This window comes from Dermochelys coriacea, chromosome 11 (genome assembly GCF_009764565.3).
Source record: "Dermochelys coriacea isolate rDerCor1 chromosome 11, rDerCor1.pri.v4, whole genome shotgun sequence".
NCBI classification, from domain to species: Eukaryota; Metazoa; Chordata; order Testudines; family Dermochelyidae; genus Dermochelys; species Dermochelys coriacea.
In genome coordinates, this window is record NC_050078.2 from 12,468,191 (window position 1) to 12,480,549 (window position 12,359).

At 39.8% G+C, this 12,359-nt stretch overlaps 1 protein-coding gene across 6 annotated transcripts in view; it reads left to right on the forward strand.

The window, feature by feature from the left end:
• KALRN (kalirin RhoGEF kinase) overlaps positions 1-12,359 on the forward strand; it is a 777,539-nt gene that overhangs the window by 420,814 nt on the left and 344,366 nt on the right. For all 6 annotated transcript variants that reach the window (XM_038421355.2, XM_038421356.2, XM_038421358.2 and 3 more), the window contains exon 10: positions 8,870-8,992. In XM_038421355.2, coding sequence (XP_038277283.1) covers positions 8,870-8,992 — 123 coding nt within the window. The remainder of the gene's footprint in view (positions 1-8,869; positions 8,993-12,359) is intronic.

The following is a 12,359-nucleotide window of genomic DNA, read 5'->3' on the forward strand; positions in this document are numbered from 1 at the left end:
GGAACAAGAACCACTGAGTTAGTATATTATCCATCAAAGTTACAAAAAGTGCAGTTATCAAAGGAAGAATTTTTTAAGTATTTTAAATACACAAAGTCTTGGAATTACCCAAATATTAGGAAAAACAGTTTACAGAAAGGGATTTTGTTTAGAAAATAAAGTTTGATCTTTGTGACTGGGGATGGCGAAGATCTTACAAAAATAGAAAATCAAAGGCCCAAATTCATCCCTAAAACTTGTGGAATTACACCGGAGCTGTAGTTGGCTTAAAATATTTGTAGAGCAAGCACTAAAGTCTACATTATGGACTAAATTATGCTTTCTGAACCTAAGTCAGTAGGGTATTTAATCACATGCCTAACTTAAATATGCGAGTTGTCTCACTGAAGCCAATGAGACTAGTGTGTGCTTAAAGTTAGGCATGTGCTTAAATACCTTGTTGAATCGGGATCTCACTCACGATGTGTTAGAGTCCTCTGTATGCCACTGAAGTTGTTGTGGGATTATTCCACCCCCAGTGGAGTTGCTACTGGATTAATTCAACCACAATTGAATTACTCCAGATTTTCACCTTTGTACCTGAGATCTAAGATCTGGATCTTTATTTTTTTTAATGAAAAGTTGTGTCATTTATTTTCAATTTGAAGGTAGCCTGGTTCTAGAATCACTGTAGCAGTGTCTCTTGTAGTTGGCAAAGATTAATGATTAAGCCCCAAACCAGATGATTGCCACAGTCAAGCCGCTTCCTCAGTGGGTCATTCCATTTAGGAGAAACTGAACATTGTTAAATGCAGGTCATTGTCAAATGCAGAAGCTAGATTGCCCCATCATTATTGACAAAACACTGTGCATCTAATTCCTGCTTTTAAAAATCAACAGATTACCCATCTCTTCTGCTTTATCTAGGGTGACAGTGGAGCTCTCTGAGTCTGATTGTGTGTGAGTGGTTCCTATTCCCTTCTCAAGTCTTTTTCCTTTTAGCTTCACATATTTGTGTCTGAGATGCCAAGCCTGATTCAGAACTCTGCTCGCTTACCACAGGACTCAGTTTGGCCCTAATATCAAGGATAAATGTGATAGATCTATTTCTCCTTCCATTTTATGATTGACTAAAAAGGATCGTCAATATCCCTTTGCTTGACTACATTTCTGGTTTGTTCTGAAAAATTCTCGAGACCAAATGACTGAACTTAGACATATTTATTGTCTAAAGACAAAGCAATACACTACAAAAAGGAGATATATACACCCTCATTCCAGGAAATGAATTGTCACTGTATATTCACCTTACACAGAAGGTGTGCCTCAAAGATATGCATTTCAGCTAGTAGTATTTATAATAGGATTTTACAAGTTACAAAACTCTTTACATGTCACTAAAATCCAGCACACCAATTCGTAACTATTCCTTAAATTGTTGTTTTGTTCTGTACTTTTCTTATCTCTGTTTTGGATGCTACATTTCAAACCAGCTGGACACAGAGGTACATCCTATCCTGTGCAAGGACTCCCCATTCCTGTATCTTAGCTTTGACAGACTTCCTATTTTCTAAGGCCAAAGCTTATTTCAGCTTTGCAGAGTATTATGGGATACTTGACATGGGTGAACAGAATTCTGAGAAGAGCATAATACATTCAGTTAATATAACTTCCCAATGCCATGTATATAATTTATATTATATTGATGCGATACACACAATACCTATTCATGTGGTGTATACAATGACTAACATAAACGTATTGGCTAACATTATGTGCCTTGGTGTAAATAAGGAGCAGTCCACTGATATCACTATATTTATACTGCAGTCTGTGAGAGGAGAATCAGGCCCCAAGAATATTTTCATCCATTCATTGAGTGTAGTTTTGTTTCATTTCATTGGTGACGTGGGTTTGCTGGCTGATCCAAGGCGTTCTGTTCTGTTCTGTTCTGTTCAGTGCATAATCAGTGCTTGCCAGGAGAGGAAAAAAGAATGTGATTCGTGTAGAAAACAAATGAAAATTGTACTCCTTTTTTTCTCCTTTAAAATAAGGGAAAGGTTAAAAATCATCTTGTGAGAATGGTGTCTTCTCTTATTTGTGTGTGTGTGTGTCTCCCTTCCTCCCCCCGCAGCATTTATGCCAAAGGGTACAGCTGTCCTCAGAAGTGATGCTTTTGTATCGTTCATGCTCTCCTGCTGTTAACATCCTAACACTGATTCCTAACAAACAGTGCTTCTGAGCCCTGTTTAATATGAATGTTAAATGTAAACAGATTAGATTGTAACTCAGAGGCTGCACCCATGAAAGGATGCTAGACACCTTTCATGCCTTGCTTATGCTCTTTTGCATGCCACCTTGGCCCTGAGTCTGGGCATGTAGGGATAAGCAGGGAATACCCTCTTATTCCCTTCCATTGTGCAGGTGCTTAGGAAAGGAGTGAGGGAACAAAGGAACCTTGGCTCTATCACTTTCCTTGCTAACCAGAGTAACTGTGCCAACATGGGTGGCGGGCTGTTGTAAATTGCTGCTGGGATAGACTATTGGGAAATTAGTACCCTAATGTACTACACCATGAGCAAGGAGGAAGCAGGGGAGGCAGCATTCTGACTCTCACTTGTGTGTATGAATCACAATGTTTCCTAGGCAGTGCCCCCTTACACTCTGCCCTTTACTCAAGCCTGTGCCTAAAGTGAGAATCCAACTAGGCTTCACTATGCACCACAGTATTTTCTAACAGGCATTCTGAAGTCTGAGTTGAGCCCACAGGATAACCCAGCAGTCTGTATTGGAGACCTCTGTGGCTTCATAAAATGTGCATCAGCACTGTGGTTCTTTAGTATTATTATTGCAGTAGTATCCACATCTGGATCAGGCACCATTGTGTCAGGTGCTGCACAAACACCTAGTCAGCGAGAATTCCTGTCCTGAAGAGCTTGATATCTAGATCAAATATCATAGTAATCCTCACTAGAAAGAGATAATTAAAGAAACATTTTGGGATTAAATAATTACTTCATGTTTCAAATTATGGCCCTGACATTCTCAGATAAGGTGACCAGTTATAGGATGTTGTCATCATTATTATGATTCATGGCATGTAATATTTTTCTTGGTGATTTAAAAATATATTTGGAATATGGAGGACAATTATAAAATCAAAAACATAAACTGGAATAAATGTTGAACTCTGCACTTTCTGACAGCACTCTCAAAATATACAAAAAGTGTGTATTTCGAAGGAATTATTAAATTATTTGAACTAAATCATTATAATTTTGCTGTTTAGCTATAAATCTGATAATTGTTTTCAGCAACAGAATCATTCATAAGTACTGTGATCTCAATTTCAAAAATCAGCATTGACCAGTACTTATCTATTGGTGATTCTGGAATCATTTCCTTTTCTTGGCATAAGAAAAACTGTGGTCTCTCCAAGACCACAGACAGATAAATGTTTACAAATGCTGGTGTTTTTATTTGAATGATGACCTTTCAAGGTTGTTCTTGTGGCTAAGTCACAGGACTGGATCTGCTGCAGACTTGGGGCATGATACTGAGATGTCTGAGCATCTGAATCTCCTACTGTTTTCAGTTGGAGTGTGAGTGCTCAGCACTGCTGGAAATTAGGCCTCTGATGTATAAACTAAGGCCAAAACTCAACTGTCCCGTGCCTCAGTTTGCCCCTTTGTACAATGAGCATAATATTTCCTGTACCTCACAGACTTGGTGGTAGGTTTAATATTGTAATGCTTGTAAGCAGCTGTAAGCTTATCAGATGGAAGGCATTATATATCAGGGTGAAGTATTATTTATTAATAATAATAGTAAAGGATGGCCCAGTACTTAGGATGTTAGCCTAGAACTCAGGAGACCTAGGCTCAATTTCCTTCTCTATCACAGGTTTTTTTTGTGACTTTGGGCAAGTCGCTGAGACCCAGACCCTCAAAAGTATTTAGGTGTTCAACTCCCATTGAAATCATCCAGTCCTCCCTTAATATTAGTATTTATAAATAATACTTTGCCCTTTATATATAATTAGATTGTGACTCAGGCTCCACACTCATACAAGGCAGTGAGACATGCCCTCCTTCTGATTCCTCTCTTATGCCATTGTATAGACCTAACTGATTTCAGTGGGAGTTAGGTGCCTAAATACCTTTGAGGATCTGGCCTTAGGCTTTCTGTACTTCAGTTCTCCATCTGTAAAATGGGGGATAATTGCACTTCCCTACTTCACAGGGTTGTTGTGAGGATACATATATTAAAGATTGCGAGGCATTTAGGTACGATGGTAAGGCGGCCAGATAAGTGCCTTAAATAGATGGACTTCAGTTGATGCAGAATAGGGCCACAAAAGTGTGACTGAGCAAGTTATTATGTTTTAAATAGAAATCTCATTTGACTCATTTCTTGTGGACATTGTGGTAGAAATAGGTCTTAAGGAAGAAATTATATCAGATGCTTCATGAAGGGAAGGTGCCTAGTGAATCTGTTTAGGAAGAGCATTCCAGGCACAGAGGCAGCATAGAAAAAAGTATGGAGACAGTTGTGAGGGAAGCAGACAAATAGGCACTGAGGCGTATATCGTTAGTGAATGATTAATAGATTTTAGCTGAACTGTTCACCTTGTTTTGATTTATGAAGCGGACGTACAACCTTATTATCCCGAGATGTGATTTTATCTGATCTCATGAACTAAGTAGTGTTGGGCCAGGGCAGCACTTAGAGAGGGGACCTCAAAGGAAACCTCCCAATGTTGCAGGAAGTGGTGTGGTGATTCAGCAAATGGCATCCTCCCCTGTAAGTTATTATTTAACCACAGCATGGCATTAGGGAGCTCTGTGTTGTGTGGATGAGATGCAAAACCAATGCCATTACTAGTTATGGATTAAATATCCTATGTCTCTTTTTGCAGCAATATTATAATTTGTATCAGTACCCAAGCCCTATTAGGTAAACATATGTTGCCTACTTGTACTCCCCCTACAATTTCAAGTGGGTGTGGTATTTTTCATTTCATATCTTAAATTGTTGTACACTATTGATGTGAGTTGTCTAAAAAAGAAGGTGTTCCATACCAGAAATAGAAACATTTAAATAGTGATTAAAGCAACCCCTCTGAATACAGTGTGTAAAATGCTTCAGGATGAAAAATGCTATTTATATATAATATATAATGTTGTAAATATGAAAAAGTTGCCCAAAAAATTGAAGCCATTTGTGAGTTTATTGGAAATCACATTTTTTACAGCTTACAATTTTCTATTAAAAAAAGAGACTGTGACCTCATGGGTTGAGATCCTCTAAGTCATGATTTAGCCTTAATCCAATTTTAATAACAAGTTGCAAACCCCTGATAAAAAGGAAGAGGATGTTAATGGAAGTATTAATAGAGTCATAATGACAGCCATGCTAGCAGGCAACCCTCCAATAATTACTATTATTACAAGTTGTACGCAAACAAGACATATCATAGAAACGCTCTTAGCAGGCCAGGTGTTATGTTGCAGTCATATCATTAAAGGAATATGTTAGATTCTATATTGTAGGCAAATGGGAACAGAGTAGATCATAAAAGAAAAAGCATGGATAGGAATTTTGTTTCCAAAATCCCATGTGCTCCTAATTAATCCACAAAATGACATTTGTGACAACTATACATTGTCTCAGCAGGAGGTAGGGTGCTTCAATACCCACTTTTTTGAAGTGCTTTGAACTCTGTAGACGAAAACTACTATGTAAATTTCTAAATATTATTATTATTACAATGTTCTTGCCATCAGTGGAAGAAGAAAGGAAAAATGACAATATATAAAAAACTTCAGCTATAGAGGATCTCATTATAAAGAGGCATTTAGAATATATAATGGAAGGAAAAACTGAAAGTCCAGGTGTTTTAGATCCTATACAGCTACATCATGAAATGGCTCCATTTGCCTGAATAAAAGTCAAACCTTCTTCCATTTTTTCATTCTTTCAGTTATCTCAGTTTAATCAGCAACAGCTGCTTTCACCAGAGCCACATTTGCCAAATGGCTTCTACCCTCAGCCAGTATCTTCTGTCTTGGGCTCTCAGGAATCCCTGCTAATGCATGGAGTGGTCTTAAAAAGCCACAGTGGTCTATCTAGACAATGCTGATAAACTTGCAGTTGCAATTTCCCTCCCTATCCCCACGCCTACATGACTGGGGCCCTGCTAATGTGATGTTCTCTGCTTATGCTCCAGTGACACATCATGTGAAGTATGAAAGTAGGAGCCACTTTGTGCTGGCAGAGCTCTATGGTGATGATAATTTTATCTCTAGGGAAATCAGGGTGGTCTTACCCTTTATCATAATACAGGCTCCAACCTTTCTTGGTTAGCAGGAAACCTCCTGCTACTATTCAGTTCTCCATTGACTTCAATGGGAGCTGAAGGAAAACCCCACCGGCAAACAGTATAGATCACCTTCCTTGATGGATGAGATCCTAAATCCCCACACACACTGTGACACAGAGTCACCAGTGCTGGACACATTCCTTATTTACTTTCTCCATTTCTTACCCCCAGTGGATCTGAACAACCCCTACCTCCCGACTGCTTGCATGACATAGGAGCTTGAGGGCAGCTGGAGGGAGAAGATGACACAATATATCTTAGACCAGTGGTCTCCAGAGTGGGGTGTGCAAGACTATTCCTGGGGGTGCACGGCAGCGCCGCTGGCACGGCGGCAGCAGCACTGATTCTTTGGTGGCCTGCCAGCAGCAGCTTTTTTTTTTTTTTTGCTTCCCCAGAGCTGGCCCTGGGGGTGCGTGATTCAAAAAGTTTGGAGACCCCTGTCTTAGACTTTGCAGACATGTGCTACAATCAGCATGAGCCAGTTCCGCGGGGCCCAGGTTAGCATGAACTGACCCTACGCATGGGGCATCTACATAAGGCGTCCAAAATCTTGGCGTTAGTATAAATGATGGTGGCTTAATGGACAGCAGGTTGAGAAACCAAACTAGCATTATTGTGAGAGACAGGTCCAGACTGACAACAGTGATACAGCTGAACTGTTTTGGAAAGAAAATCCCCCAAACCTTCAGATTATCAGACTTGTGACTTTGCTTTCAGCAAGGTTCAGTTACAGTAGGTAGCTTGAAATCTGAAGTTACTTGAAAAGTTGATACCCATCAGTGTTTTACAACTTTTAGCTAAGGACCTTAACCTTTCCTTTTTAGATGCCCTGATAACCCTCTCTCCCCTCCTCCTGAGCAATTTAAATGTATCCCTCCCTCATGTGTTTGGACTTGTTTTAGATATTGCACGTTGAAGGCTGCTGTCTGTGTGAAGTCAATCATTGCACAACTAGCACTAGGTTTCAGTTTATGATGGGAGTGTATTGTGGCAGGTTTGGGCCCTTTGGGGTGTCACCTGATGTGCTGGGTGCCACTGAGCCAGCCTGTTCTGCTAGCTTGTGTCCCATTTATCTGGCCTTCCTGGGTTAGGCTCACAAGTCTCTTCCAGCCAAGCACACAGGCAGGGCCACACCCAGCTGCACAGAGAGATAGAGATCAGCTCTGGTAACATTCAGCCTTAGGGGCTTGCCCCAACACGCTGGTGCCCACTCCCTTTATGGGGTACAAACTCAAAGGTTTTATGAAATTCACTCCCTCCCTCAATGTGGAGGGAGATATGCACAACTTCTTCCCCCCCTGCCCCCGGTTAGAAATTACATAAACTGGGTTATATTATAAACAAGAAATAAGTTTATTAACTACAAAAGGTGAATTTTAAGTGAATATAAGAGATAACAGACAGAACAAAGCAGATTACTGACCAAATAAAGCAAAATACGAAAGCTAAGCTCAATATACTTAAGAAAAATTACAAAAATGTAATTTCTTACTCTAAATATTATTTTAGGCAGGTTGCAAAGTTTCTATGGTTCAGAGTTCCAGTTATATTTCTTTTCAGATTGGACCCCTGTCTCAGTTTGGACTCCGCCCCTGCCTTCATTTCAGGTGGCTTTAGCAGTCTTTCTTTTTGAGCAGACAGGACATGGAGAGGAGGAGTCCCATTTGCCTTCCTCCCCACCCTTAAATAGGATTTGCATAAGGCGAGAATCCTTTGTTCCCCAAATTTGACCCCCTTTCCCTTCCAGTGGAAAATTACAAGAAGTCCTGGGTAATGTTTAGTATGAGGTGACAAGACCACCTGACTGTAGTATCACAGCATCCATGAGTCAGTGGCAGCATGGAGCATCCCAAGGAAGGCCAAACCTTTCCACAGTCCATTGTCCTCGCTGATGGGTCATCAGCTCTGTATGGCTTTTCCATTGTTGTACCTGAAGTATTAGCAGTGGGCATCACACAAAGTAGCATAGTTGAAATACAGATACATAATCAGTATTCCTAACTTTGGATACAGAAATGATACAGGCATACAAATTGAATAATCGCAGTCAGTAAATCATAACCTTTCCAATAATATCTTACAAGACCCATCTTGCATTAAGTGTATCTCAGTTATGTCGTATTCATATCATAAGCATATTTTCATAAAGAATATGGAGTGAAACGTCACATGTATAACAAGCGGAAGATAACAGATGTAAAAGACTTCCCATTTCCTCCCACCCTTGCAGTTCAGACGATCTCAAGTTAAATTATTCAAAAGCAAATACTTATGCTCTCTCAAACGATCATGTTATTTGTAAGCCATATAAACAGGTAATGGCATTCCAATAATAACTTCTAAAAACACTATCTTCTGTCTGATTGGATTAAGCTCTGCCATATGCCAGTGTGTTTTCTACAACAAACACACACAAATAATTTTTTCAGCTGTTTTAGCCATTTACTGAGAAATTCCGTGTGATAAAGAGACATAATAGATAATTGGATGTTCTTCTTTTGTGTCCAGGTATTGGACTGGATCGAAAACCATGGGGAAGCCTTTCTTAGTAAACACACTGGAGTGGGAAAGTCTCTTCACAGGGCACGAGCCCTTCAGAAAAGACATGATGATTTTGAAGAAGTAGCACAGGTAAGAGGCTGAAAATCTGGGTTATATGCACAATTTGTGCCTTCATGCTGATTTTGTTTTCCTTTCATAGACTCCTAAGAACAAGTGTTGTTATTTATAGAGCTCTGTAACTGTTCTCAAACACATGAAATGGACAAGGATCCTACCCTGCAAAGTTTAAAATCTATCACCCACAGATGAACAGTTCAGAAATAAAGGTTGGCTTGAGAGCAAAACTGGAAGATTTCTTCACAGCAGTGGTTTTGATGAGGGACGATTCCTGACACACATGAAATGGGAGGCAGTAAAAAGGGAACATAAAAATGGCGCAATTTTGAGTGAGAAAAGAAGGATGAAATAAGGAAAACAGATCATGGGGAACAGAAGAGAAACAAGAGATGAGAACTATCGATGGGGAAAGAGTAATGCAGGCCTTGGAGTTAATGATGAGGCACTTGAATGTGAAGTAGAATTGGAGAGGTAGCCAATGAAGGAACAGAGGAGAAACTGATGTGGTTGCAATGATGAGAAATATTATCCCACTTATTTTGAGTAGATAAATAGATTTTAAGGCCAGAAGGGACCATTATGCTCATCTAGTTGGACCTTCTGCTTAACACAGGTCATAGAACCTCATCCTGTAATTTCTGCATCAAGCCTATAACTTCTGTTTGAAATATGATATATAGTTTGGAAAGACATCAAGTCTTACTTCAAAGACTTAGTGTGATGGAGAATTTATTATATTTCTAGGTAAGTTCTTCTAATGATTAATTACTATCACTGTTAAAAAATGTCTACCCTCTGCCTAGTCTGAATTTATGTCGTCTCACCTTCCAGCCATTGGATCGTAGTATGCCTTTTTTCTGCTAGGCTAAAGAGATATATATTAGAAATGTCTTCCCCATATAGGTATTTGTAGTCAATTCTTAGCCTTTTCTTAGATAAACTACACTGATCTATTGGGATGACGCTGTATGGCTTCTCTTTATTAAAATCACTTAAAATATATACCAGAATGCAAACTTTTTATCACTAATCACATTTTGCTCTAAGTTCCTCATAAACAGAGTAATGCAGACTTTTGTACTTAAAGCTTATCTCAGCCTTGGTTGCTGATGGTCTTTGAGTCAGGTGCTCCAATCTCAGGGCATTGTAGATGGAAAGGTGCTCTCGGTAAATTAGGTTTTACATAGATCAGATACTTTGCTTACATGATGGGCACAAGACTTATTGCCCCTCAGATGGTCCCTGATCTATCATAGAAGTATGAAGAAAGTATCATCAAGTGCAACCCCTGGCCATCTTTTTCAGGTGTTTTCCTGGTTCAATTTTAGATGTCCCAAGCAATAGGGCTTACATATATCCATATGGAGACTGTTTCTTAGCCTGGTGGAGGTCACTGTCTGGAAGTTCTTGACATTCAGTTTATGATTTCCCTTTCGTAATTTCTTTCCATTTCTCTTGTTTATGCCCCTTTTACCGTCATAATTAATTGATCTCCTTCCTTGGCATTTACAGACTTCATATATTTGTAGCAGTTATCATGTCTCCTCTTAATTGTCTCTTTGTCATGTTGTACATATTTAACTCCACTGGGCTTTTTTATTAGTCAGACCTTTCAGCCCCCTAATCTTTTATTATTGTCTTTCTCTGAACTCTCTCCAGTTTGTCAATATCTTTCTGGTAATTAGATGCTCAGATATGAATGCAGTATTCCAGAAGTGGTCACACCAGAACTGTACAGTGAAGGACTACAATGGTACCTCTTTTTCTCAGGAGATGAAGCCTTTGCATGGGTAGCCTACAATTACATTGTCTTAGAGGGCATGATCAAAATGTTACTCAATTGGTAGCTCATCTCAGTGGTAACTGGTTGCTCAGCCTGGCAGACTCTGAACTCTAATGACTTTGAGTCTTGTGCTTTAGATACTAAGCCGTATTGCCTCCCACTTAGAAATGGTTGGCCTGGCAAAATTCCCATTAATTTCCATGGGAATAGAATCTGGGCCCTTCCTCTGGTAGATTTACATGAGAATATTGTTACTAATTTATGAGGTCTTTCTGAACTATGACATTGGAATGCAGTGTTGGCAAATGGGGCATGGGGATGTATGTTGAGGGGGAAAGTGAAAGGAATCCCACGCTTTATCCAAGGTCAAAGACTTGAAAACACAATACTCTCTGCTTTGGAAAGAGTAATAGTAAGAGAAAAGAGGAAAGACTATATATTTATCATACCTGGGATTCTTCTGAAGAAATGTCTCATGAGGTAGATTTTGTGGTTTGGGAATAAATCTTCCTTCTTTTCACTGTATTCATGATTTATTCTTTTATTCCCTCCAACCCTTCCCTTTGGATTTGGGGCTTAACCCTTTCGAGTTTGTCTTCGTTAGAGTGATTTTTTCCCCCCTCAAGTGAGTTACCAGTTAACTCAAGGTGCTTAACAGCTTTGCAAAGGCTAGTGTGAATGATCCCATATGATTTGTTCCCGGCTGAACCCCAGGTTAAAGCAAAAATGTTTGTATCCTGGGATGAAGGATTGAGGAATGTCCACATTATCCCTTTGCAAAGATTGAGTTAATTGGCAATCAAGTAACTCAGGGTGAAAAAATGCAATATATGCATACCGTGGCCTCAGAGACGGAAGATGCATGCAGTGGTATTTCGGTTTAGTGATTTCCAGGCATTCATTCTGCCTTATGGATAAACATTTACTCTCCAAAATCTGTTTTCTATTGGTGCTGATGTGTTTGCCTCTGGCTCATACTGATAGTAGGCATTTGGTTGTAAGAATCAGACTGGAATTTCTCTAGAAGTTTCTTTGATGTTTTCAGTGGTAGGTAATTAGTTCATGCTCTTGAATGCTGCTAAACTGCATGTTAATAATATTAGTGTTTCTGGGATAGCAGTGTTTCAGAGTAGACTATGTCTACACTGCACAGTTTACCTGGGTGATTGGCACCTGGGTCTGATCATCCTGATTAGTCTATCCCAGGTGTGAGCATCCCCACTTCCAAATCCTACTGGAGTTACACTGTCCTCACTGATTCTGCACTCAACTGTGTGTGTCTGGGGGCATATCCCATGGTTCTTTGTGCTGAGATGCTCTAGGAATCTTTCCCAGTCAGTTGTCAGTTATGGGAGAACTTGTCTGCCCTTTGCAGGGTGGGTGGGGTGCAGAATCGTCGAAGGGTATTGGAGAATTATCAGCACTTGAGTGATTTAGCCTGCATCTTCACTGCAAAGTGGGTGGGTTCCAGCGTGAGTTAGAGTAGCCTGGGTTCTAACCCCCAGCTAGGTAAGCTAGCCAGGTCTTAAAGCACTTCCAGACCTGGGTAAAAGGTTTTGCTGTGCAGACAGAAAGGGGGAGATTAAGGTTAAAACC